The sequence below is a fragment of the Chiloscyllium punctatum genome, chromosome 20 (assembly GCF_047496795.1).
Source record: "Chiloscyllium punctatum isolate Juve2018m chromosome 20, sChiPun1.3, whole genome shotgun sequence".
Lineage (NCBI taxonomy): Eukaryota > Metazoa > Chordata > Chondrichthyes > Orectolobiformes > Hemiscylliidae > Chiloscyllium > Chiloscyllium punctatum.
In genome coordinates this window covers 9,965,570-9,993,014 of record NC_092758.1, presented here as the reverse complement: position 1 = coordinate 9,993,014, position 27,445 = coordinate 9,965,570, and the positions used below count along the sequence as shown (strand labels likewise).

Below are 27,445 nucleotides of genomic sequence, written 5' to 3'. Positions count from 1 at the left end.
TTCTCCTCTTGTGTTGTCACTCTCAGGGAGTTAGGTGGTTGCTTTTGACTGTTGGAGACTCGCAAGGTTGAAGAGCCTTCTTCTGTGCCATCGACCTCAATGACTCTATCACATTGCTGTTTGTGGGATCCTTCTGAGTACAAATTTGGTTGCTGTGCTACATTATAACAATGACTACTCTTCAAGAAAGTGCTTCAGTGACTGTAGAGTACTTTTGATGCATTTTATGGTCATGAAACGTGATATATAATTAGAAGCCTTTTTTAGTACTTTGTAATGAGAGGAGGCTATTTATCTCCTTGAGTCTGTTCTACTATTGAGTTAGATCCTGGTTGAACCATAGCTTGGCTCTGTTTACTTCCCAACCAGAAGAAATAGCTTTTAACCACTCTATCAGCATCAGATTTTATTTATGTAATGCGTTTAACATAATAAAATGCCCTGAAGTCACAAGAGTGTTATAAAGTGAAATTTGACACTGAGCCACATAAGGTAATAATCGGGAAGATGGCCAGATTCTGAGTGAAATAGGTAGGTTTTAAGAAACATTCTGAAGGAGCAAAGAGATCAAATCGAGGGAGCTCCAAAGCCAATGAATCCTGATTGAAATAAATGTAAATTATTATAATTTTCAGATGCTGCAGATGCAGAGTATAAATCAAGGCCTTGCCCACAATCATCAGTCAGCAGACTAACTCTGTGACGAATCTTTTACAAATCAAGACCCTTACTTTCTGAAGTTTAAACTAAACAATCTGCCATTCTTCATTATCAATCATGGACACCAGTGCCCCGAAAGCAAACTCAAGCGGCTTATGGATTTTCTGTTGCAACAAACCACCAGGTAGGAGACATTCTCAAGAGCATGACAGCCAGTCAACAATACCCAAACAAACTTCAGAAATAATCTAAAAGGATTTAAATAAGATAAACATCACATCATTTGATATTGTCCCAAACAGAAGATTCAAGAACAAATTTAGGAGAGTAAAATGATTTAACTGCACACAGAGTACTTCACCTTGAATTCTGATTTTTAATTTCTCATTATTGTCTCTCTTGGTTTGCGGAAACAAACTATTGTGATCTCGCTTCTTACAGCAATCACTACTCTCTGGGATGGTCCACTGGATATCAAGCCCCATGATTCCTGGAGTTTAAGATTTTAAAATGAATTCACGAAGATTCACCAATTTTGCTGATTTTCAGACCCAGGTTTGAAAGCACGGACCAGGTGTCTGTATTGAATGAGAATCACAATTTATTATTTATTAGCTACAAGTAAACAGTTACAAACTGTAATAGTACAAATTAAAATTCTAATCTTTTAAGTTCTCCATTAGACACACACACACACACACACACACACAGAGGAAAACACTAGAAGGGAGGGAAACCTACAAAAGCAGGTCGACAATCTTTATGCCAAGGTCTGTTGAGATGGCTCTTGCTGTTGAGATATTACATCTCAACCTTCCTTTTCTGAATCCTTTTTCTAGTTCACGTATGAAAGTCTCAATTATCAATTAAAAGTCATAGTTCACAGCAACTGCAGAAAGGAAAGAAACCGTTTTTCAGGTTGAAAGTGGGTTTTGACTGCAGAGAACAGAGAAACTACTCGTAAGCAGGTGACGATCCGATCCTCTCACTCTATCTTGATCCCAGGCCCAAGCTGTGTTCACTGTGAACCCAAGCACATGCTGCTGGCAGGCATAAAGGCCTTTGTCATCAATAACTTGTCAAAAGACCAATCAACTTCTAATTGCAAACCAGAGCTGCATCTGTGCGCAACCCCTTGTCTCCAGTTCAACTGCAAACTAACTTGAATTACTGCTGGTTCAAGTAGCTGTATAAATGATGTTTATCATAAGGGTCAAGTTACTTGCTTTTCAAAACATGCAGCAATCTTTAAAAATGCAATTCTTTCTCATTTCAGTCCACTATTTTAACTATCGTTTTAAAGACCACAGTCATAAGGCAGTCCACTGTGTGTGTCCTGTCCATCAGCGGACCGGCCTTACTGAAGAAATACATCTTGACAACTCTCTGTTTCCCCATCCTCTGGGTGAGGTGTCACCTCTTGCGGTTTAGTTGTAGAGAGCTGGTCTCGGAGCTCAGCAATTCCTGTATATGAAGATGAAACACAGTCAGAAAAAGGAATTTACCCAAAACGTCGATTTTCCTGCTCCTCGGATGCTGCCTGACCTGCTGTGCTTTTCCAGCACCACACTCTTGGCCCATGTCCTTCTAATCCTTTCCTATCCATGTATTTGTCCAAATGCCTTTTAAATGTTGTTAATGTACCCGCCTCAACCACTTCTACTATCAGCTCATTGCATATGCGTACCACCCTCTGTGTAAAAAGGTTGCCCCTCAGGTTCCCTTTTATTCTTACCCTGCTAACCTTAAACTGATGCCCTCTACTCCTCGATTCCTAAACCATAAGAAAAAGATTGAGTACATTCACCCTATCCATGCATCTCATGATCTTATACACTTTTTTAGGATCCCCCCTCAGTCTCCTATGCTCTAAAGCAACAGTCCTAGCTTGTCCAACCTCTCCCTATAACTCAGACCCTTGAGTCAGGCAACATCTTTGTAAATTTCATCTGCACTCTTTCCAGTTTAATAACATGCTTCCTATAACAAGGTGACCAAACCTGAACACCATACTCGAAGTGTGGCCTCACCAACATCCTGTACCACTGCAACATAACTTCCCAATTCCTATACTCAATGCCCTGACTGATGAAGGCCAGTGTGCCAAAAGCCTCCTTCACTGCCCTGTCTACCTGGTACTCCACTTTCAGAGAACCATGCGCCTGAACTCCAAGGTCCCTCTGTTCCACTACACTCCTTAAGGCCCTAGCATTCACCGCGAAACTCCTGCTTTGATTTGACTTTACAAAATGCAAGACCTAACACTTATCTATATTACTCCATTTGCCTCACTTGGCTCACTTCCCCAGCTGATCATGGTGCTGCTGCAATTTCTGAGAACCTTCCTCACTGTCCATGATACCGCCTATTTTAGTGTCTTCAGCAAACTTACAAATCATGCCGTGTACATTCTCATACAGATCATTGATATAGATAACAAACAGCAATGGATCAGGCACTGACTCCTGAGGCACTCCTTTCGTCACAGGCCTCCAGTCTGGCAAGCGTCCTTCTATATTATCCTCTGTTTCCTACTATTGAGCCAATTGTGTATCCAATTTGCCAGCCTCCCCTGAATTCCATGCAATCTCAGCTTCCGGGGAAGCTAACCATGTGGAACCTTATCAAAAGCCTTACTGAAATCAATATAGACTGCGTCTACCACCCTGCCCTCATCAACATTCCTGGTCACTTCACCAAGAACTCTAACAAATTTGTGAGGTATGATCTCCCACGCACAAAGCCATGCTAACTACTCTTGATGAAACCCTGTCTTTCCAAATGCATGTATATCTCATCTCTCAGAATCTTCTCAAGTAACTTACCCGCCACAGATATTAAGCTTACTGGTCTCTAGTTCCCAGGCTTTTCTTTGCAGCCCTTCTTGAACAAATGCCCAACATTTGCTACCCTCCAGTCTTCCAGGACCTCACCTGTGGCTAACGATGATGCAAAAGTACTAGCCAGGGCTCCCGCAATTTCTTCTCTCGCTTCTTACAGTGTTCTTGGATATATCTGGTCAGGACCAGGAGATTTATCCACCTTCATACATTCTAATACATCCAACACCTCCTCTACTGTGATATGGACTGTCCCCAAGATATCACCACTAACTTCCCCAAGTTGTCAAGTCTTCATGTGTTTTTCCATGGTAAACACAGGAGAAATCATCATTGAGAACCTCATCCATCTCCTGCAGTTCTACACATACACATCCACCTTGGTCCTTGAGTGATCCTATTCTCTCTCTAGTTATTCTTTTTCCTTTAATATCCTTAAAGTACCTCTTTGGATTCACCCTAATCTTCTCAGCCAAGGCTATCTCATGCCCTCTTTTCGCTCACATGGTTTCCTTCCTCAGTAAACTCCGGTATTCCCTGTATATCTCCAGGGATTCCCTTGATCACAGCTGCCTCTACCTGATTTGATCTTGAAAACTCTTTGCATGGAGCCAGGATCTAAAACAACAGTTGCTCAGGACACTGTGACTGAAGATGGAGCATGTTGGCAGATATTCCAGAATTCCAGGACAATGTGATTGTGTATATTGATGGGGTGAATGTGTCCTCGTTGATTAGGGTGCTGCTTCTCTCATGGATCTTGAATGGGGTTTAGGGGGTCTCTGTGTTAAGGAGGCTGATAGATGACAGTCCCCTCCTCCTGAGTGCTCCCCCTGCTAGACAATGTATGTACGAGACAGCATTGGAATTACCTCGAGCCCTCCCTCCCCAACTCCATGATCAATCTTCACTGTTTAGATTGAATTTCAAAGTGTCAAATTAACCAAGTGAAACAGCTGTCTTCATTTTCAGTGGCAACAGAACACAAATAATTATCAGACTTTGTTATAGTCTCACTCCAGCCAATCCACTTCAACAACTCCACTTCATGTCCTCCACTCTACTCCCGTTCACTCTCCTCCGCCTCAACCCCTAATTCCACACCAATCTTTTCAACTCCAATCCCCTCCACTCTAATCTTCTCCAGACCAGTTACCTCCAAAGCCAACTCCTCCCATTCAGTTCCTACTATTCCACTTCAAGCTTCTCACTCCAATACCCTCTCCTCCGCTCCATTCCCCTGCAATCCCCTCCCCTCCAATCTCTTGCCCTCCAATCCCCTCTCCTCTAAGCCATACCATTTATAAATCACTCACTCTGTTTTAAGTGTTTCTTTTCTAACTCTAGTTGCTGTTTCTGGGCAGAGAGCTGTACTGCGTCCTGAATTGCATCCTGCAGTAATTTGCGATAACGTTTTTCCAATACATTCAGTTTCAGCTGAGACACCTCCCGGAATTCATGAAGGACCTTTGAGAGGGAAACAGAAAAATATTATTTTTCATATAAGTAACAAAAGTTATTCCAGGTCCAGAACTCAAACATTACCACGTTTTTGCTGTCTGCATCCAAATAGTTGATATGAATTGTGAAAAGTTTAGGCTTCAGTACAGACCTATGCAGGACTTCATTCATCACATCCCGCCAACGACATAAGACCGATTTACACCAACTCTCTATTTTCTAGCAGCCAGCCAATCTTCAGTCTGTGTCTTTACCCTGGCACTATGAGCTTTTATTTTTCAAGTGAACCTTTGACGTGACACCTTATCAAATCATAGTATCCCTGCAGTGTGGAAGCAGGCCATTCAGCCCATTTATTCCATACCAACCTTCTGAAGAGCATCCCACTCAGACCCATCCCATCCCTGTCATCCTACATTTCACATGGTGAACCCATATAGCCTCCACTTTCCTGAACACTGGGTAATTTAGCATGGCCAATCCACTTAACCTGCATATCTTTGGACTGTGGGAGGAAACCAGTGCACCCGAAGGAAACCCACCAGACACGAGGAGAATGTGCAAACTCCACACAGACAGTCGCCCAAGGGTGTCCCTGGTGCAGTGAGGCAGCAGTGCTAACCACTGAGTCACTGTGTCACCTGAAATACTTTCTGAAAGTCCAAGCATGGTACATTTTTTTAAACACAACTTATGTTATTCCTTTGAAGAACCCAAACAAGTTGACTAAACATGAATTCCCCTTGAATAAAATGAATAAACTACCCATTTGATCCACACACATTTATTGGTCTTCCCTTTAAATGCTCCTTTGCTTTTTTTCTGTATACAACTTCTCAAACTCCGCTCCAGTTTTATACACTTCACCTGGAGAGCCTGGAGTTTCTGATTCTCCAACTCGGCTTTGTAGTTCTGGTGCATTGCCTCCAGGTCTTTCTCCGCCTCCTCCTTCTCTCTCCTCAGAGCCACCAGTTGTAAGACCACCACCTCTCGTTCCCTCCTCAGCCTCAGTGACTCATCTGGTGCCACTGTGCTCTCACTTGGGCTAGTCTAAAAGCAAAGAGTTAATTAACTTCACTCAACATAACTCAAAGTATTGGAAGGGAACCTGCAACCACTGCAGGTCCCACTGAGGACCCCAATCATCACCTGAGTACCATGGACAAAAGGTTGTGATACTGATCTACAATAAAAATTCCCTACATTTATACAGCACCTGGACAGGAGCATATTCAAGACAAAAAATTGATACCGAGCCAAAGGACATTAGGACAAGGAACTTTGTAGGTTCCACGGGGTCACTTAATGGAAGAGGGGGTTAGAAAGGCGTTGATAGGGATGGGTAGTAAATGCTGCCGTAGCCACGTATGCCCACATCCCTAAGTGAATGGAGGGTAGAAGCATGGCTATTGATGGTGGTATGAAGGAACTGGCAGGTGGGCAGGAGGTCATGTGGAGAACCTCAGAAATCTCACCTGTGACAGGGAGGGGTCAGGTCACAGAATATGAGGAACACACTGACGCCTTCCAGGATCAGGATCCAGCACAGTCAATGGAGCTACACTGTGATCATGGGATTTGGTCAGAGTTTAGATACAGGCAGCAGAGCTTTGGATGAGTTTGTGTTGTAGAGGGTGGCTGATGGGAAGATGGCCAGGAAAACCTTGGGTGATTCATCCAGGAACTGAGAGGCATTGGCTGGCATGCCGTGGACAACGAGTGGCAATGAAACTGTTCAACCTGGTCTTTCCTGAGCTGGTTCCTGAAAGCAACATTAGAAAGCTGGATTGCTCTAACAAATCTGACCTGATCTCTCAGATAATTCAGGGAGGAGAGCCAGCCCAGCCAATCTGATCTCACCTACATGTGATTCTAGTTCCATTTCATTGTTGTAAAAACTCATTTGGTTCAATAATGCTCTTTCAGGAGACACATCTGCCGTCCTTACCTGGTCTGGCCTACATGTGACCCCAGACCCACAGCCTGTAGCAATGGATGAGAAATGGAAAGGTGGTGGGAGGGGAGTGTTTGCTGCAAAGAGGAGCAATCCCAACAAAAACAACACTCTTTATTTTGTTGAGCAGGGTACCATATTTTACATCTTGCTGTAAGACTGTAAATTATATGCCATTCTGCCCATCCAGTTTCTTCGACCATTTGATCATGTCTGACATGTTTCTCAACCTCATTCTCCTGCCTTCTCCCTTAGATACCTAATCAAGAACCAATCAATCTCTGTCTTTACACTCAACGACTTGGCCTCCACATCCTTCCGTGGCAATGAGTTCCACAGATTCCCCACCCTCTGACTGAAGGAATTCCTCCTCATCTCAGTTCTAAAGGGTTATCTCTTCACTCTGAGGCTGTGCTCCCTGGTCCTGGTTTCTCCTACTAGTGGAAACATCTTCTCCACATCCTGTCTGTCCAGGCCTCTCAGTATTCCATAAGTTTCAATGCGATTCCCCCCTCATCCTTCTAAACTCTATCTAGTACAGACCCAAAGTCCTCAATCACTCATCATAGGAAAAGCCCTTCACCCCCGGGGTGTTGTAAACCTTCTATGGACTCCCTCCAATTCCAGCGTATCTTTCCTTAGAAACAGGGCCCAAATCTTACAATATTCCAAATGCGATCTGACCAGAGCCTTATACAGCCTCAGCAGTACACCTGTGCTCTCATATTCAGCCCTCTTGAAATGAATGCTAACATTGCATTTGCCTTCCTAACTGTCATTGAACCTCCACATTAACCTTAAGCAAATCCTGAACTAGGACTCCCAAGTCCCATTGTGTTTCAGATTTCCAAAATCTTTCCCCATTTAGATAGTAGTCCACGCCTCCCTTCATAACCTCACACTTTCCAACATTGTATGTGATCCGTCAGTTTTTTGTTCACTCCCCTAGCCTGCCAAGAGATTCTCAACTCCTCGCTTCATCAACACTACCCGTCCATCCACCTATCTGTGTCATCTGAAAATATAGCAACAATGCCCACAAACATTTTTTTCAGGCAGCTGCTTCCCTCTGAGAATGACTTTGGCTTTCTTTCTGCTCTTTGTGCTACCTAGAGGTGGTATTCAAATAATACTCCATCTTTGGACAAAACAGTCAAACATTTCCAGAACCAGAGTCACAGTCTAAGGATACGGGGTCGGCCTTTTAAAAAGAAAATGCATTGGATGTAGGCATTTCTGGCTACTACAGCATTTATTGTCCATCCCTAAGTGCTCAGAGGGCAGTTAAGAGTCAATCGTAATACTGTGGGTCTGGAGTCACATGTAGGCCAGACCGGGTAAGGATGGAAGTTTCCTTCCCTAAAGGACACTAGTGGACCTGATGGGTTTTCTCCAAAATTGACAATGGATTCATAGGTATCATTAGACTCTTAATGCAAGTTTTTTTTTCGATTGAATTCAAATTCAACCATTTACCAAGATGGGATTCAAACCCAGGTCCCCAGAACATTATCTGGGTCCCTGGATTAACAGTCCAGCAATTATACCAACAGGCCATCACCTCCCCCATCACTTTAGGACTGAGACGAGGGGAAATTTCTTTACCCTGAGACTAGCAAACCTGTGCAATTTTCTGCCTCAGAAAGCAATTGAGGCCAAATGATTGAATGTTTTCGAGAAGGAGTTAGATATAATTCTTAAGACTAAAGGGTATGGGGCAACAGTGGGAACCGGTACTGGATGATTAACCAGATGATGTTGGATGGTGGGGCCAGCTCGAAGGGCCAGACGGCCTCCTACTGTTCTTAGTTTTAATGTTTTCATGTTTAAAAGGAAAAGTTTGCATTGCTGTGGGGAAAGATCAAGACAGTGGAACAAGGGATGGGATAGAGGATACATGGGATAAACACAGACACACACACATATAATCTCAGCTCAGGAAGACAGCCATAGAATCACAGCATGGAAATAGACCCATCGATCCAACCAGTCCATGCTGAACATAATCCCAAATTAAACTAGTCCCATCTGGGTGCTCCTGGCCCATATCCCTCCAAACCTTTCCTATTCATGTACTTATCCAAATGCCTTTTAAACATTGTAATTGTACCCACATCCAGCATTTCCTCCGGAAGTTCATTCCACACACGAACCACCCTCTCTGTGAAAAATTACCCCTCATGTTTTTATTTAAATCTCTCTCCTCTCACCTTAAATATGTGCCCACTCATCTTGAAGTTCCCCATCCTAGGGCAACAACAACTACCATTAACTCTCATTATTTTATAAACTTCTGTCAGATCGCCTCTCAACCTCCTACGCTCCAGTGAAAAACGTCCCAGCCTATCCAATCATCTCATAGGTAACTGGAGTTGGGAAATAAATCTTGGCCTAGGACCCTCACCCCATGAATGAATGCAAGAAATTTAATAGGATTGACATGATGTACAGAATGGCTTTTAAGGTTCTATGAATATGCAAACCTTCAACTTTTTTGAACTATAATGCATTCATGATTGGACAGAAATTCAGAAATTCGTGCCGGTAAAGAGAAAATGCAAAATGATTTCACCCAAGTTTTCTGAAGGTTTTTAACCCCAAGTCAACTCTACCTTTTGTCGCTGCAATTCTCGCTCCATCCTCGTCAGTTCCCGCTGAACTAAAGCCGCATTATCTTCCGCCAACCTTTTCCTCCTCTTCATTGCAGCCGTGTAGAGATGATCGAGATCGGAGTGGAACAGTGCAGTGTTCTGCCGTATATCAGGAAGATTAAAATTAGTACAGTCTGGAATAAGGCCATTCCGCAAATTTAAATCTGATAGTTTACAAACGAGAAGGCCAATATTCTAATCATGTGCTTCACACATGGAGTATTGGCAGTAAACTAGGAAGTCAAGGGGAGGTAGTGATGTAGTGGTAATTATCACTGAGTTACAATACAGCAGCCCACTCTAATGTCATGAGGACAAGGGTTCAAACCCTACCAAAGCAAATGGTGAAACTTTAAATTCAGTTTTTAAAAAAAACTGGAATAAAAAGCTAGCCTAATGATGATGTCAATTGCTATAAGATCCCATCTGGTTCACTGACATCCTTTAGGGAAGGAAATCTACTGTCCTTACCCAGCCTGGTCTACATGTGACACCAAACCCGAAGCAATGTGGTTGACTTTCAATTGGGCAGTAAATGGGGTCCTAGCCAGCAATGCCCACGATCCAGGAATGAAGTTAAAAAGAAGCCCTTTTTCGCTGTTGTTTTGGAATTCCCTACAATTTTCCAGTACTCCACCAGGGATATATGGGTGGCAAGAGCCAGATCTGGAAAGCTAATTTTCCCATGGGCACCAGTCAGTGAGGCTGTGCCCGTCCCCACTCTCCCCATTCTAGCATTTCACGATGTTGACTGGCCCGTGGGAACATGGATTAAACTGTGGGCCGAGGAAGTCCCAATGCTCAGGATGGTGTCAGATGTAGCTCTCTTGGTCCTCAGTCAGAAAGTCCTGTCTTCACCTGCTACACTCAGAGACTCCTCGCGCAAATAGATGAGCTGATTCTCCCAATGTACTGAGTGAGTGCTACACTGCCAGGGGAACCATCTTGTGGTGAGATACTAAAACGAGGCCTTCTCAGTCCGCTCAGCTAGAACAATAGCAACATTTAAGGGGAAATTTGATAGATATATGAATAAGCAGGGAATAGAAGGATACTGACCGAGTAGAGGCAAACATATTGTGGTTTAGTAAGCTATCATATGTCAGTGCAGGCTTAATGGGCTGAAGGGCCTGTTCCTGTGCCATGTTGGTCTTTGCTCTTTGCTTTACTAGCAGTGCTGAGGTAATGACCTAGTGGTGTTATCACTAGACTATTAAACCAGACATTCAGGTAATGTTCTGGGGACCGGAGTTTGAATCCCATACTAGCAGATGGTGAAGTTTGAATTCAGTTTTTAAAATGATCTGGATAGACGGTGGTGAGACAGTGGGAGTGGTGAGGCAGTGGGGGATGGATGATAGCGCAGGCATCTTTGATGACGAGCTGGCTCAGGACTGACGGACTCTCAGGAAAGAGTGAGGAAGGCAGATGCTGGGGATCAGAGTCGAGAGTGTGGTGCTGGAAAAGCACAGCAGGTCAGGCAGCATCCGAGGAACAGGAGAATTGACATTTCAAACAAGAGCCCTTCATCAGGAATGAGGCTGGAACATCGATTCTCCTGCTCCCTGGATGCTGTCTGACCTGCTGTGCTTTTCCAGCACCACACTCTGGACTCTGTTTAAGCTATATCTTTCTATTTTGTTTATTGTTCTTAAACTATTCAAAATGGTGACAGAGGAAAAGCTTTTCACCATATTTTACTGTTTTTCTCACTGACAATAAATCATTCATAAATCAGGAAACAATCATCATAAAAGCCCATCTGGTTCACTATTAACCCTTAGGGAAGGAAACTAGTGTCCTTACCTGATGTGACAGCAATGTGGTTGAGTCTAGACTGCTCTCCGGGCAATTAGCAATGGCCGATAAATGGCATAGGGAGGCCCATGTCACATGAATGAATATTAAAAAACTCTTATTTCCTGGAACAGTACTTTTTCCTCCATCTTAACAACAGATAATCTGGCCATTTTGCACATTGATGTTCTTGGGAGCTTGCTGTGCACAAATTGACTGCATTTCAAACGTGCAACATTGACCCTAAAGTATGTTGGGACTTCCTGAACCCCACCTAAAGGCGCAATAGAAATGCAAGTCATTTCTATTTAATAAATGGCTGTACTATCTAACCTGTGAAGACGATCTGCCTTCCCATCTCCTTCCCCGTTGAATAAGGCCTCACAGCAGGAGTGAACACACACCAGGTAAACAAGGCAAGAGAGGGTGGCTCATTCTTCAGAAGCTGGTTTGTACCTTGGCCCAGAGTGGCCATTGACTCACTGCATATAGACATGAGTTCTAAAGCAATTGGTGGAGGAAATGTTCTTTGGGAGAAATATGAAAGGAAGTCTTGTTAGTCTGTTGAGTTAAAACAAGGGTCAGTACAAGATAGGGCTGACTATATAGTTATTTTCTAATTGACCTTTTCAAAGATGTTATTACAGACCATTGGGGCAGATGGCACTTGAACCTGGGCCCCCTGGCACAAAGGTTTGGACACTACTACCAGAGCTCCATATGACTGCTGATATGATAGATTACAAACAAAATCGTCCAAAGAGCATTGTTCACTCTAAAAAGGCAATGTCTGCCCTCTTGTGAATCAACGTGAGCAGGGTTTTTATCACTAACTACAGGACGATGGTAAGAGAAGACTTTCTGATCAGGCTGGACAGACTCAGACTCTGCTTTTATACGATCTGACTCTGATGTAAGCCATTTTGCACATGCTAAGTGCCTTTTTTTAGAATCATGGAATGATTATGGGGCAGCAGGAGGCCATTCAGCCCATTGTGCCTGCACCAGCCCTATTACCTAGTCCAGCTCTATTACCCAGTGTCTATCTCCCATCTTTTCCCATATCCCTGAACACTATTTCTACCCACATAACCATCCAATGCCCCTCTCGCATGCCTCAGTTGAACTTGCCCGGCAGTATGTTCTGTACCCTAACTACTCGTTGGGTGAAAATGTTTCTTCTTACATCAGCCATGCTCTTTTATACATCTCTTTAAATCTGTGCCATTTTGTTCTTGTTTCTTTTACAAGAGGAATACTTTCTTCCAATCTACTCAACCTTGTGTTCATGATTTTGAAAACCTCTATCAGATCTCCTCTCAGACTTCTCTCCAGGGGGAACAGTCCCAACTTCGTCAATCTATCCTCATCACTGAAGTTCCTCAATCCTGGAACAATTCCTAGTGAGTCATCTCTGCACCCTCTCCAATGCATTCACATCTTTCCAATAATGGGGCTTCCATAACTGTACACAATACTCCACCAAAATCTGATAAGTGTGAATCAAGTAAAATTAAGTTTGTATTCTCTAATCAGTGAGACACATCCCATAAGGAGAAGAAAAGGAGCAACCCTTGCATTTATACCACTCCTTTTATGGTTGGTGTGTACAGATTCAGAAGCAGTTTTCAAAATGGAATTGGATCAATATTTGGAGAGAATATCATTCCAGAGTGTGTGCAGAGAGTCCGGATGTTCTTGTGAAGTTGCCAGGAGATTTACCGGAATGGTTCATGGTCTGGGAGATTTAAAAACAGGGTTGAGGAGGGAGAAACCAGGACATTTCCCTTTATCCAAGAAGACTGAGGGGAATTTGAAGCAAATTGACAACAGGTTTGGGTCAGCTGGACAGAGAAATACTGTTAGCTTTAGCTGATGGTACTAGGGCTAGAGGACACAGATATTGTGTGCAGTTCTAGTCTCCCTCCTATAGGAAGGGTGTTGTTAAGCTTGAAAGAGTTCAGAAAAGATTTAAAGGATGTTGCCAGGGTTGGAGGGTTTGAATTATAGGGAGAAGCTGAACAGGCTGGGGCTGTTTTCCCTGAAACATCAGAGGCTGAGGAGTGACCTTATAGAGGTTTATAAAATCATGAGGGGCATGGATAAGGTCTTTTCCCTGGGGTGGGTGAGTCCAGAACTAGAGGGCATAGGTTTAGGATGAGAGGAGAAAAATTTAAAAGGCACCTAAGGGGCAACATTTTCATGCAGAGGGTGGTGTGCATACAGCATGAGCTGCCAGGGGCAGAGGTGGAAGCTGGTACAATTACAATCATGTAAATGCATCTGGATGAGTATATTGTGGGAGAAAGATGTGCTACCCTGCCCACCCACAGCATGATCACATAAGAAGCACAGAAGCAGGTCTGTGAAACACAGAGATCAAGCCTGCCAACAGACAAAGAGCACACCCACAATGCCCCATTCTTGACCAAACAGGCTAACAAAGAAGCTGAAAAATGTGTTGCTGGAAAAGCGCACCAGGTCAGGCAGCATCCGAGGAGCAGGAGAATCGACATTTCAGGCATAAGCCCTTCTTCGGGTCTGATCTCCAGCATCTACAGTCCTCACTTTCCCCTAGACTAACAAAGAAACCAGACACAGCCAAACTACTCCCAGACCAGAGAATACACTTCCCAAACAGCCTTCACAGTAAAGCTCCCAGCCCAGATTAACACTGCGATCCCAATACCCTCAGGGCTGGCTCGTTTCCCATTGAAACCAATACCACATAAACAAAGAGGCAGACCGAGAGACCCCGGAAGGAGGAGGAATACAACGGACACACCTAGATGCCAGGAGAAGGGACATTTACACATCTGCGCGCGGACAGGAAATACAATAAAGAATCCTCTAGGAGACATTCTAACCCACTCACGGAAATGGCTGGAATCTACTGTGTCAACTACGAATGAATTGCTGCTTTCTTGTTTATTCTTGTTGTAATCGCTTCACAATTTTCCCCATTGTACTGTAACTCCTTTACAATTATCACCTATGTGCTGTGCCCCTATAAAGCCTGCCTGCACCTTCCACGCAGGGAAGAGAATCCTGGCCATCTGTACAGGGAATCAGTTCTGTGTCAGCCTGGTCAATTTCTCTTCCGTGTTATCACTTTGTTTAATAAACCGCTTGTCAACTTCACCGCAATCCTCGTTTGTGGTCTCTGATTCATTGGGCTGAATTTCTCCAACATATACGAACAGGAAGGGTTTAGAGGGATATGGGCCAAGTGCTGGCAAATGGGACTAGATTAGGTTAGGATATCTGGTCAGCATGGACAAGTTGGGCTGAAGGGTCTGTTTTCGTGCTGTATATTTCTATGATTCTATGGACTCTATTTAAGAGTTTGGGCAGGAAAGGCAAGGCAGTTGTGAGGAAGAATTTTTTACTCATTACCCACAAAGGCTGGGGCTGGGGTTGTATGTGTAGAAGTAGCTGCCAGCAATAGCTTCCAAAGGAAACTGGACTTGAAGGAAATTAAGTTGCACGGTTTCAGGGAAAGCACAGTGCAGTGGGTCTGAATGGTCTCCTGTTGTGCTATAACCTGTACAACTCCATCAAAGTGGTCTGTGGTGGAGAGCTGATGGGCAGAATGGCATATTTTTTTCCAGAAGAAATAGTCTATGATCTCACACTGCACCAAAATATTTTAAAGCCAGTGAAATACTTTTATTGTTACTATGGTGACGTAGAAACTGAGGCAGCAAGTTCGACAAACAGCAACACGATTACCTGCTTTTAATAACACACGTTCATCAACCTGAACTGTCAACCCTGTTCTGAAAAAGGTTTTGAAAAAGGGTGTCTGGATTCGAAACATTAACTCTGTTTTTCTCTCCACAGATGTTGCCTGGTCTGCTGAATTTCTTCAACACTGAATGTTTTTGGTTCAGGTTTCTCGCATTCGTGGCTCTTAGTTTTATTTTATGTCAATTCTGCTTTTTCTCTCTACGCAGATACTGCCAGACCTTTAGATTAGATTAGATTAGATTACTTACAGTGTGGAAATAGGCCCTTCGGCCCAACAAGTCCACACTGACCCGCCGAAGTATATACCATCCAGACCCGTACTCCTACATTTACCCCTTCACCCAACACTACGGATAATTTAGCATGGTCAATTCACCTAACTTGCACATTTTTGGATTGTGGGAGGAAACTGGAGCACCCAGAGGAAAACCACGCAGACACAGGGAGAATGTGCAAACTCCACACAGAGAGTCGCCTGAGGCGGGAATTGAACCCGGGTCTCTGGCGCTGAGAGGCAGCAGTGCTAACCACTGTGCCACCGTGCTGCCCACCTACCAGGATTTTCCACCATGTTCTGGTTTTGTTTCAGTTTTCCATGTTATATTGCATGCTGGATGTCTTGAAATGGTTAAAGGTGGATAAATCCCCAGGACCTGATCAGGTGTACCTGAGAACTCTGTGGGAAGCTAGAGAAGTGATTGCTGGGCCTCTTGCTGAGGTATTTGTATCATCGATAGTCACAGGTGAGGTGCTAGAAGACTGGAGGTTGGCAAACGTGGTGCCACTGTTTAAGAAGGGCGGCAAAGATAAGCCAGGAAACTATAGACCGGTGAGCCTGACCTCGGTGGTGGGCAAGTTGTTGGAGGCAATCCTGAGGGACAGGATGTACATGTATTTGGAAAGGCAAGGACTGATTCGGGATAGTCAACATGGCTTTGTGCGTGGGAAATCATGTCTCACAAACTTGATTGAGTTTTTTGAAGAAGTAACAAAGAAGATTGATGAGGGAAGAGCAGTAGATGTGAACTAAATGGACGTCAGTAAGGCATTCGACAAGGTTCCCCATGGGAGACTGGTTAGCAAGGTTAGATCTCATGGAATACAGGGCGAACTAGCCATTTGGAAGCAGAACTGGCTCAAAGGTAGAAGACAGAGGGTGGTGATGGAGGGTTGTTTTTCAGACTGGAGACCTGTGACCAATGGAGTGCCACAAGGATTGGTTCTGGGCCCTCTACTTTTTGTCATTTACATAAATGATTTGGATGCGAGCATAAGAGTTACAGTTAGTAAGTTTGCAGATGACACCAAAATTGGGGGTGTAGTGGACAGCGAAGAGGGTTACCTCAGATTACAACAGGATCTGGACCAGATGGGCCAATGAGCTGAGAAGTGGCAGATGGAGTTTAATTCAGATAAATGCGAGGTGCTGCATTTTGGGAAAGCAAATCTTAGCAGGACTTATACACTTAATGGTAAGGTCCTAGGGAGTGTTGCTGAACAAAGAGACCTTGGAATGCAGGTTCTTAGCTCCTTGAAAGTAGAGTCGCAGGTAGATAGGATAGTGAAGAAGGCGTTTGTTATGCTTTCCTTTATTGGTCAGAGTATTGAGTACAGGAGTTGGGAGGTCATGTTGCGGCTGTACAGGACATTGGTTTGGCCACTGTTGGAATATTGCGTGCAATTTTGGTCTCCTTCCTATCGGAAAGATGTTGTGAAACATGAAAGGGTTCAGAAAAGATTTACAAGGATGTTGTCAGGGTTGGAGGATCTGAGCTACAGGGAGAGGCTGAACAGGCTGGGGCTGTTTTCCCTGGAGTGTCGGAGGCTGAGGTGTGACCTTATAGAGGTTTACAAAATTATGAGGGGCATGGATAGGATAAATAGGCAAAGTCTTTTCCTTGGGGTCGGGGAGTCCAGAACTAGAGGGCATAGGTTTAGGGTGAGAAGGGAAAGATATAAAAGAGATCCAAGAGGCAACTTTTTCACGCAGAGGATGGTACGTGTATGGAATGAGCTGCCAGAGGATGTGGTGGAGGCTGGTACAATTGCAACATTTAAAAGGCATTTGGATGGGTACATGAATAGGAAGGGTTTGGAGGGATATGGGCCGGGTGCTGGCAGGTGGGACTAGATTGGGTTGGGATATCTGGTCAGCATGGACGGGTTGGACCGAAAGGTCTGTTTCCATGCTATACATCGCTATGACTCTATGACTCTGAACCATTCCCTGAAGTGGCCTAGCAACCTACTAGGTTTGTGAGCGATAAAGGCTTATTAAATACTGGTCCAGCCAGCAATGCTTACATACAATCTAAGAATAAGGGCTAAGCTGTTCAGGACTGAGATGAGGAAGTATTTCTTTACCCAGAGTTGTGAACCTATGGAATTCTCTCCCACAGGAAGCTATTGGGGCCAGGTCCCTCGATATATTCAAGAGGGAGCTGGAAGTGGACTTTGTGGCTAAAGGGATCAAAGGGTATGGAGAGAAAGCGGGAATGGGATGCTGAGATTGCATGATCAGCCGTGGTCATATTGAATGGTGGTACAGGGCTCGAAGGGCTGAATGGTCTACTGCTGCACCTGTTTTCTCTCTTTCTATACCATGAGCAAATAAAAATAAATTGTCAGCTTCTTGGTACTCACCATGTGACTTAGCTCAGCCTTGCTTTCCAGTTTCTGATGGATGTGATGTAGACATTCCTCCTCTGACTGCAATGTCTCCCTTAATCCCTGGATGCCACGGAGTAATGTCCTTGTTTCATCCATACTCCTGCTCCCAGCTTTTCCAGGACAAATTTGGAAATTAGTTGAGGTGATAGGGCCATAGTAAAAGCATGATATCTCCATCTTAACAGAATGCTAGTCAAGAAGTCCCAGAATGACTGAATGGATCAATGCATTACAACAACAGGCATGTAGAGAGCAATTAAAAACACAATAAAGTATCCCAAGGTGATTGACAGGAATATTCTATCAGAAAATTGGATACTGAGCCACATAAGAAGATAGTATCAGAGGCATCTAAAAGCTTAGTCAAGGAGTGCCAAAGGTTTTAAGTAGAGTTTTCAAACAGGAGACAGAGTTAGAATAAGAGACAGTGATGGACAAGATCAGAAATTGCTGGAAATGCTCATCAGGCCTGGCAGCATCTGTGGAGAGAAAGCAGAGTTCAGGTTTCAGGTCCACGGACTCTTCTTCAAAAAGCACCTCGTAGAAAGTTGTGATGAGGGAATTTCTGGGCAACCAAAGGCATGCTGCTACCAGAGGTGGTGAGGTTAACGTTGGGAATGTGCAAGAGACAGGAGTCGAAGAGGTGGACAGATTGCTGATGGTTGTAGGGCTGGAGCAGTCAGGAGAGGTGACGCCACAAAAGGAATCGAAGAGAAAAAGGCATAACCCCAGGACCAGGAGCTTATGTAGAGCAGCAGGTACTTGGGATAATGGTGAATGTGTACTTGATCCAATTTAACATGAGTTAAGGACATTGAATCATAGAAACACTAGTCCATAATTTAGACCCTTGAGCCTGTTCCTTCAACCAGTAAAATTATGACAGAGCTTTGGATGAGCTGCCATCTCTGAATACAGTTGTCTACAGATTCGGTGTCTAAGGATGCTGTGACTATGGATGCCATAGTCTCAGGATGCTATAGTCTAAGGATGCTGTAATCTGTGGATGCTGTGGTCTAAGAATGTTGTAGTCTATTGGTCCTATATCTATTGATGCTGTTGTGTATGGATGCTGTGTCTATGGATGCTATAAACTATGAATGTTGATCCTATGGATCTAGTATATACTCTGTATAGACTATAGGAATTGCAGGTGAGAGCTTGGGTTATTGCTCAACTAGTTCATTCCAGGTTTCACAGAAAGTGGACTCAGTTCTGTGAGTTACTATTGGAAGAGTGTAGTTAGAAAATGTTGCTGCAGAAATTAGTTCTGTGGTACTCATTGCAGAAAGGTTGAGCCTTACTATAACATTCCTCTGTTAATGAAGCGGCTGTCTATAGTCTATATGTTTGAACATGAATTATCACTTCCCAAACCCAAGGCGTCTACATTTTAGAAACACAAGAGTGATCAATACTTGGAGACACGAAATCTCTGAGCACCCATCCAGGTCTCACATACCAGTATGGCTTGGACATAACCATGATTTTGGATTTAATCAGTATCTTGATTAAATTTGTAACTTTTACAATGTCCCAGGGAATAGTGGCATAGTTTTCCATGGTGGTACTTTCAATGTAATTTAGAATCATAGAATGTTACACTACAGAAGGAGGCCATTTGACCCCCTGTGCCTGTACTGGCTCAGAAAAGAGCTACCCAGCTAGTCCGAGTCTCCAGCCCTATCTCTATAGCCCTCTAACTTCATCCCTTTCAAATATATATCCAGCTCTCTTTTGAAACCTTCAATGGAATCTGCCTCTCTCAGGCAGCATATTCCAAACCCATCTCTGAGTAAAGACTTTTCTCCTTACCTCCCTCCTAACTCTCTTGCTGAAATCTTGAAATTGTGACCCCTAGTTACTGATATACCAACTAGGGGGAACAGAATATCCTTCTTTATCCTGTCAAAATGGTTCATAATTTTGAACATCTCAACTAGGCCACCTCTTAATCTTTAGTCTGTACTGTTTGTCCTGTTCGGGTCCGAACTCTGCTGGTTTAAAGGTGGTCCGGAGTCCGTGTGGGATGAGTTGGTTACGGATGCAGGCACTGAGGAAGCAAATGTGGCTGTGGTAGCGAGTTTGTTTCACGACGTGGTTGAAGAGCTTCAGGGCAGAGGAAATGACCTGGGAGTTGCAGTGGGAGAGGGACTCCCTGAGATTCTTGTAGAGAGAGAAGGAAAACTTCTTCAAGGAAGGCATCCTTGCAAGAGGATTCGCAGTAGGGTTAAATTCAACGAGGTAAAAACAATAACTGCAGATGCTGGAAATCAGATTCTGGATTAGTGGTGCTGGAAGAGCACAGCAGTTCAGGCAGCATCCAAGGAGCTTTGAAATCGACGTTTCAGGCAAAAGCCCTTCATCAGGAATAAAGGCAGTGAGCCTGAAGCATGGAGAGATAATCTAGAGGAGGGTGGGGGTGGGGAGTAAGTAGCGTAGAGGACAATGGATGAGTGGGGGAGGGGATGAAGGTGATAGGTCAGGGAGGAGAGGGTGGAGTGGATAGGTGGAAAAGGAGATAGGCAGGTAGGACAAGTCCGGACAAGTCATGGGGACAGTGCTGAGCTGGAAGTTTAGAACTAGGGTGAGGTGGGGGAAGGGGAAATGAGGAAACTGTTGAAGTTCACAATCAACCACACCGCCCCGTGGCCCAACATTTCAACTCCCCCTCCCACTCTGCTGAGGACATGGAGGTCCTGGGCCTCCTTCACCGCCGCTCCCTCACCACCAGACGCCTGGAGGAAGAACGCCTCATCTTCCGCCTCGGAACACTTCAACCCCAGGGCATCAATGTGGACTTCAACAGTTTCCTCATTTCCCCTTCCCCCACCTCACCCTAGTTCTAAACTTCCAGCTCAGCACTGTCCCCATGACTTGTCCGGACTTGTCCTACCTGCCTATCTCCTTTTCCACCTATCCACTCCACCCTGTCCTCCCTGACCTATCACCTTCATCCCCTCCCCCACTCACCCATTGTACTCAATGCTACTTTCTCCCCACCCCCACGCTCCTCTAGCTTATCTCTCCACGCTTCAGGCTCACTGCCTTTATTCCTGATGAAGGGCTTTTGCCCGAACCGTCAATTTTGAAGCTTCTTGGATGCTGCCTGAACTGCTGTGCTCTTCCAGCACCACTAATCCACCTCTTAATCTTCTCTGCTCCAAGAAGAATCAACCCAATTTCTCTAATTTTTCCTTGTATCTAAAATCCGTTATTCCTGGTATCATTCTAGTAAATCTTTTTAACACTTTTCCCAGTGCTTTAACATCCTTCATTAAATGAGGTGCCCAGAAATGATCATAGTCCCCCAAATGTGGTCTGACCAATAACTTGCAAAGGTGTAGCAACACTTCCTTGCTTTTTGGAGTCATTAAATTCCGTAAAACCTGCTGTCTGTTTTCCTTTACCTTTGAGATATTCAGCAACCTGCTCCTTCAGCTGTTCCTTTATCCTCCCGATCTGTTTCATTTTCATGCTGTATTGCTGAGCCAGACCACACTGGAACCTGGAGAACTGCTGTTCATGCTGTGATGGGATACCTCCTGAGACCGGATCCAGTAACCCCTGTTCAAAAAAAGATCATGTGGTCAAGTTTTGGTTTGGTGCAGTCAACCAACTACTGAGATAGATAGGGAGTGTCAAGAGGATCAAGGGTTTTGGGGGGAAAGGAGCAGATTGGAATTAGAAACTAATCAGCCATGATTGAATGGCAGAGCAGAATCAATGGGCTGAATGTCTTAATTTCTGCTCCAGTGTCTTTATAGTCTAGGTACGCACTAAGTTCAAATGTTTCTTACAAAGTGAAGTTTATGGTTTCAAGATTATTTGCATTACCACAAACACATAAAAAAGGCATAATACTGCAGTTGCTAGAATTCTAAAACAAACACAGAGAATACTGAAGAAAGCGACTTTTGAGAAAATTTGTAGCTCAGATTGAGGTTCTGGATGTAGGTTTGCTCGCTGAGCTGGAAGGTTCATTTTCAGACTTTTGTCACCCTACTCAGTAACATCTTCAGTGAGCCACCAGATGTAGCACTGCTGATGATTCCTGCTTTCTATTTATATATTTGAGTGTCTTTGGATTGGTGATGTAATTTCATGTGGTGATGTCATTTCCTATGATGATGCCATTTCCTGTTCTTTTTCTCAGGGGGTAGTAAATTGAGTCCAAATCAATGTGTTCGTTGATAGCTTCCAGCTGAGTGAGCAAAGCTACATCCAATACCGAAGAAACTCAGTAGGTCTGGCAGCATCTGTGGAGAGAGAAACAGAGTCTAAGGTTTTGAGTCCAATGTGACTCTTAATCAGAACTGAAAGGTATTGGAAATTTTTTACATATGTTTGGCAGATGCAGAAACCCTGTGCAAAAGATGAAGGGGTTGTTGGTGGTGGAGGAAGAGAAAAAGAGATGTAAAATGGGTGTGAATTAATGTGTGAAAGGGAGAGAGCTGGTCTTCTCCTTGTCTGTGTCTCATTTAGATCATCATCATAGAATCCTTCCACTGTGAAAGCAGGCCATACGGCCCATCGCATCCACACCAAACCTCTGAAGAGCATCTCATCCAAACCAATCTCTATATTTCCCACAGCTAATCTACACATCCCTGAACATGATGAGCAACTTTTCACGGCCAACTCACCTCACCTGCACATCTTTGGACTGTGGGAGGCAACCAGAGCACCCAGAGGAAACCCACGCAGACACAGGGAGAATGTGCAAACTCCACACAGTCACCGAAGGGTGGAATCGAACCCGGCTGCCTGGTGCTGAGGCAGCAGTGCTAACCACTGAGCCACTGTACTGTCCCTCAGGGGAGATCGCCCCTATGGTCCATTAGGACTGAGGCAACCTTACCTTTTACTCATCCGTTTCTGAACGATTTCACATTTTAAAAGGTCAGCTCAGTTTTTTTGTGCAAATGAAATAGACCAGCTACCTTTGAAGAAACTCCTCAAAAAGATGGCATTGGCATGAATCTGCCATGATGATTAAATTAGGAACAAATTCGGCAGCATCTCAGTTCTGAGAAAGGGTCACTCGACCCAAAACGTGAACTGATTTCTCTCCACAGATGCTGCCAGATCTCTTGAGCTTTTCCAGCAAGCAAGTATAAAAGATCATTTTCAAGTGAATATTACACTCGGAGCATATTGAGATCCCACTATCTCTTGAACCAGGTTGAAAAAGACATTACATTGGAAGCGCATTCTACTCATACAAACGGATTACACTCCCCTAGAACAATTTAATTATCATAAAATCTGAAAGAACTGTAGATGCTGTAAATCAGACAAAAGCAGAAATTGCTGGAAAAGCTCAGTTCTAAGGAAGGGTCACTATCTGAAAGGTTAACTCTGATTTCTCTCCACAAGATTAGATTAGATTCCCTACAGTGTGGAAATTGGCCCTTTGGCCCAATAAGTCCACACTGACCCTCTGAAGAGCAACCCACCCAGACCCATTACCCACATTTACCCCTGACTAATGCATCTAACATTTAGCATGGCCAATTCACCTAACCTGCACATCTTTGGGCTGTGGGAAGAAACCGCAGCACCCAAAGGAAACTCATGCAGACACAGGGAGAATGTGCAAACTCCACACAGACAGTTGCCCGAGGCGGGAATTGAACCCAGGTCCCTGGTGTTGTGAGGCAGCAGGGCTAACCACTGAGCCACCATGAAAATGCTGAGCTTTTCCAGAAATTTCTGTTTTTGTTTCTGATTTACAGCATCCCTAGTTTTTTTTCAGTTTTTTAATGATAGTTAAATTGTTATAGGAGAGTGTGGTCCTTTTGTGTGAGCAGAATGGCTTCCAAGGTCAGGTCTTTTTCAAGCTGGTGTAAAAGATAGTTGGGGTGTAATATTGCACTGGGTGTAATATTGAAAATAATCTTTTATACTGGCTTGCTGCCTTCTGGGCAAAAAACTGGCAGTCTCTCTCAGCCAGCAGAGACCCTGACATATTTTCAAAAAGGTCTTGATTGACACTGCATCCACAAGCATCCACTCACTCCCTCCACCACCAACCACTCTGTAAAGCAGTGTGTATCATCAACAAGATGCGCTGCAGAAATTCCCCCAAGATCCTCAGACAGCACCTTCTAAACCCACAACACTTCCACCTAGAAGGATAAGGGCAGTAGATATATAGGAATATCACCACCTGCAAGTTCCCATCCAAGCCACCCACCATCCAGACTTGGAAATATATCGCCGCTCCTTCACTGTCATTGGGTCAAGATCCTGGCATTCCTTCCCTAAGGTCATTGTAGGGTAATCTACAGCATGTGAATGGCAATGGTTTAGAAGACAGCTCACCATCGCCTTCTCAACAGCAACTAGGGACGGGCAATAAATGCTGCCCAGCTAGCAATGCCCTCACCTCATGACTGCATAAAGAAAACACCTTTAACACATTAAATTATCACACACCTCTTCGTGTGAAAAAGTTGCCCCTCAGGCTCCGTTTAAATCTTGCATCCACCTTAAACCTACACCCTCTAGTTTTGGACTCCCCTACCCTGGGGAAAAGACTTTGGCTATTCACCTACAAACAGAAGTTGCTGGAAAAGCTCAGCAGGTCTGGCAGCATCTGAACAGAAGAAAGGTCACTGGAGTCGAAGTGTTAATTCTGTTTCTCTCTCCACAGATGCTGTCAAACCTGCTGAGTTTCTCTAGCAATTTCCATTTTTGGTTTCACAAATGTAGCATCTGCAGTTTTATTTTAGAGTTCATGTTTACGTGGGAATCTTTGCTCACAGCCCAGCTGCATTATGTATGTTTGGCATGGTCTGTATGGACTGAAGGGTCTGTTTCTCTTCTCTATGGCTCTATGCAGTCTGTGGGATCTTGCTGTGTACGTAGGAAGACATTGATAGGAGCAGTCTATTTGGCCCCTCAAGTCTGTTCTACCATTTGTTGAATTTGTAAACAATAAGTGACCTCATTCCATGGAGCCACCTATGCATATTCTTTAACTGTAGGAAACAGTGAGATGGCCTAGAGCTTTATTAGCCGTCAACATTTTGGGCCGTCAACATTTTGGGGTTTGAGACAATGCAGGGCGCCATATAAATGTGTTTGTTTTCCTTTAGCCCAAGAAGAAAGAAAGACCAACCTTAGCTATGAGGTGCTGCCTACGTTCCTCCTTGCACCGCTGGGATCTTTCCTTCCGTTTCTCCCAACGTTGCTTTTTCACCATCTGTCAAAAAAATAGATTTGCTTTAATGTCCGCAGCTCCAAATGAAATGAGAGAGCACTGAGTTCCTTGAATGTGAACATCAGTGACACACAGGCAGCCGGGTCAGAAACATCTTTAGCAACAAAATCAGCCAATTAGGCTGCAGCGGTCCATCTGTTCTGATTGTGTTCAAAATCTACCTTCTAGCCCGAGATAAAATCGATCTGGCGATGGTGTGAGCAAACATAGCAGTGATCAAAACACAAGCTGGGTCTCTTTCTGCTGCTTGTAACACTCGCATCATTAGAGTTAGCCATTTTTTTGGGGTTCAAATTCCATTTCGGCACACGGTGAAATATTCAGAGTACAGCTTTGTTGAGCTCTTCCCTCATAAGGCCATAAGGAGTAGGTCGTTCAGCCCTCAAGACTGCTTCACCATTCAATAGGATCATGCCTGATCCAACACTCCTCATGTCCACTTTCATGTGCATCCCCAATTGATCAAGAATCTATTTACAATTGTCATTGGGTGGCACAGTAACTCAGTAGTTAGCACTGTTGCCTCACAGCACCAGGGACTCAGGTTCAATTCCAGCCTCGGGAGTTTTCATGTGTGGAGTTTTCATGTTCTCCCCATGTCTGCGTGGGTTTCCTCCACTGCCCAAAGATATGAGGGTTAGGTGAATTGTCCATGCTAAATTGCTGATAGTGTTCAGGGATGTGTAGGCTAGGTGAATAGGCAGGGGAATGTACAGCGATAGGGTAGGGGAATTGGTCTGTGTGGGGTACTCTTCAGAGGGTTGGTGTGGACTTGTTGGGCTACCCTGTAGAGATTCATAAATATACACAAGGACTCTGCTCTCACAGCTTTCTTTGGAAAGATGTTCCAGAGGCTGTCAATCCTCTGAGAGAAGAAATTCCTCCTCACCTCAATCTTAAATTTGCGGCTATTTATTGTGGGACCATGCCCTCTGGTCCTAGTCTCTCCCATGAGGGGAAATATCCTCACAGCGTTTACCCTGTCAAGGTCCTTAAGAATCCTGTGTGTTTCAATGAGGTCATCTTTCAATCTTCAGTTAATAAATTCCCAAACGGTTTAGTCTTTATTCATCTTATAGAGGTTTACAGAATTATGAGGGGCATGGATAGGGTAAATAGGCAAAGTCTTTTCCCTGGGGTCGGGGAGTCCAGAACTAGAAGGCATAGGTTTAGGGTGAGAGGGGAAAGATATATAAGAGACCTAAGGGGCAACTTTTTTATGCAGAGGGTGGTACGTGTATGGAATGAGCTGCCAGAGGAAGTGGTGGAGGCTGGTACAATTGCAACATTTAAGAGGCATTTGGATGGGTATATGAACAGGAAGGGTTTGGAGGGATATGGGCCGGGTGCTAGCAAGTGGGACTAGATTGGGTTGGGATATCTGGTCGGCATGGACGGGTTGGACTGAAGGGTCTGTTTCCATGCTGTACATCTCTGACTGTATGACTCTATTAGACAGTCTGTCTATACCAGGGGCCAAATATTAAAGTTAGAGCCCACCGGCCCTCTTCAGTCGAATGTTAAGTATCCTAGGACACTATTTTAACACCATATTCATTGTCAGAGAAAGGACCATTATTCCCTGTGACCCAGTCAATATCTATCATTCACAAACTAGCACACAAACAGAGTACCTATTTATTATCACATTTGCCATTTGTAGGAACCTTTTTTGAATTCATTCATTCACAAGAAATGGGTGTCCTCAGGGGGCAGTTAAGAATCAACCACATTGCTGTGGGTCTTGAGTCACATGTAGGCCAGACTAGGTAAGTACGGCAGTTTCCTTCCCTGAAGGACATAGTGACCCAGATGGGTTTTTTTCAACAATCGACAATGGTTTCAAGGTCATAATTAGACTCTTAATTCCAGATTTTTTCTGAATTCAAATTCCACCACCTACTATTTGGGGATTTGAACCCATGTCCCCAGAACATGAAGTGGGTCTCTGCAATAATAGTCTAGTGATATTGCCATTGGGCTATCACCTTCTCTAAATGTGCATGCAGTTGCTATGTTTCCCACATTCCCACAGTGGCTGTAACTTAATAAGTACAGCAGTGGCTGCAAAATGCTCGGAGGTGTTCAAAAGCTAGGAAAGGCACAATGAAAAAAGGTTAGTTCCTTCTTTAAACAGACAATTGTATGATTTTGTAAAACAGGTAAGGCACTTACAGAGCCGTAGAATTTTACCCAGAGAATGAGGCCATTTGAGCCATTGTGTCTGCACTGGCCACTGAAAGAGCTACTCAGCTAGTCCAACCCTCCAGCCCTCCCTCCATGTCCCTCTAACTTCGTCCCTTTCAAATATATATCGAGTTGCCTGTTGAAACCTCCAATGGAATCTGCCTCCACCACTCTCCCAGGCAGCATATTCCAAATCCAACCAACTCTCTACGTAAAGAAGTTTCTCCTCATCTCATTCCTAACTCTT

The 27,445-nt window shown here is 44.1% G+C and overlaps 1 protein-coding gene across 1 annotated transcript; it reads right to left on the bottom strand.

The window, feature by feature from the left end:
- Window positions 1–1,932: 1,932 nt before the first annotated feature.
- Window positions 1,933–5,887, bottom strand: golga6l9 (golgin A6 family like 9). Its single transcript, XM_072590285.1, has 3 exons — window positions 5,829–5,887; window positions 4,817–4,967; window positions 1,933–2,124 (listed from the first exon to the last, which is right to left on the bottom strand). Exons 1-3 carry the CDS (start codon window positions 5,880–5,882, stop codon window positions 2,018–2,020), a joined length of 312 nt encoding a protein of 103 aa, XP_072446386.1. The 5' UTR covers window positions 5,883–5,887; the 3' UTR covers window positions 1,933–2,017.
- Between the last annotated feature and the right edge of the window lie 21,558 nt (window positions 5,888–27,445).

Coding starts and splice junctions, on each gene's coding strand:
- golga6l9 (XM_072590285.1), bottom strand. CDS start 5,882: ATGCACCAGAACTACAAAGCCGAGTTGGAGAATCAGAAACTCCAGGCT. Junction 4,968..5,828: donor AGAAACTCCAGGCTCTCCAG/GTGAAGTGTATA, acceptor TCCCTCTCAAAG/GTCCTTCATGAATTCCGGGA. Junction 2,125..4,816: donor AAAGAAACACTTAAAACAGA/GTGAGTGATTTA, acceptor CTTCATATACAG/GAATTGCTGAGCTCCGAGAC.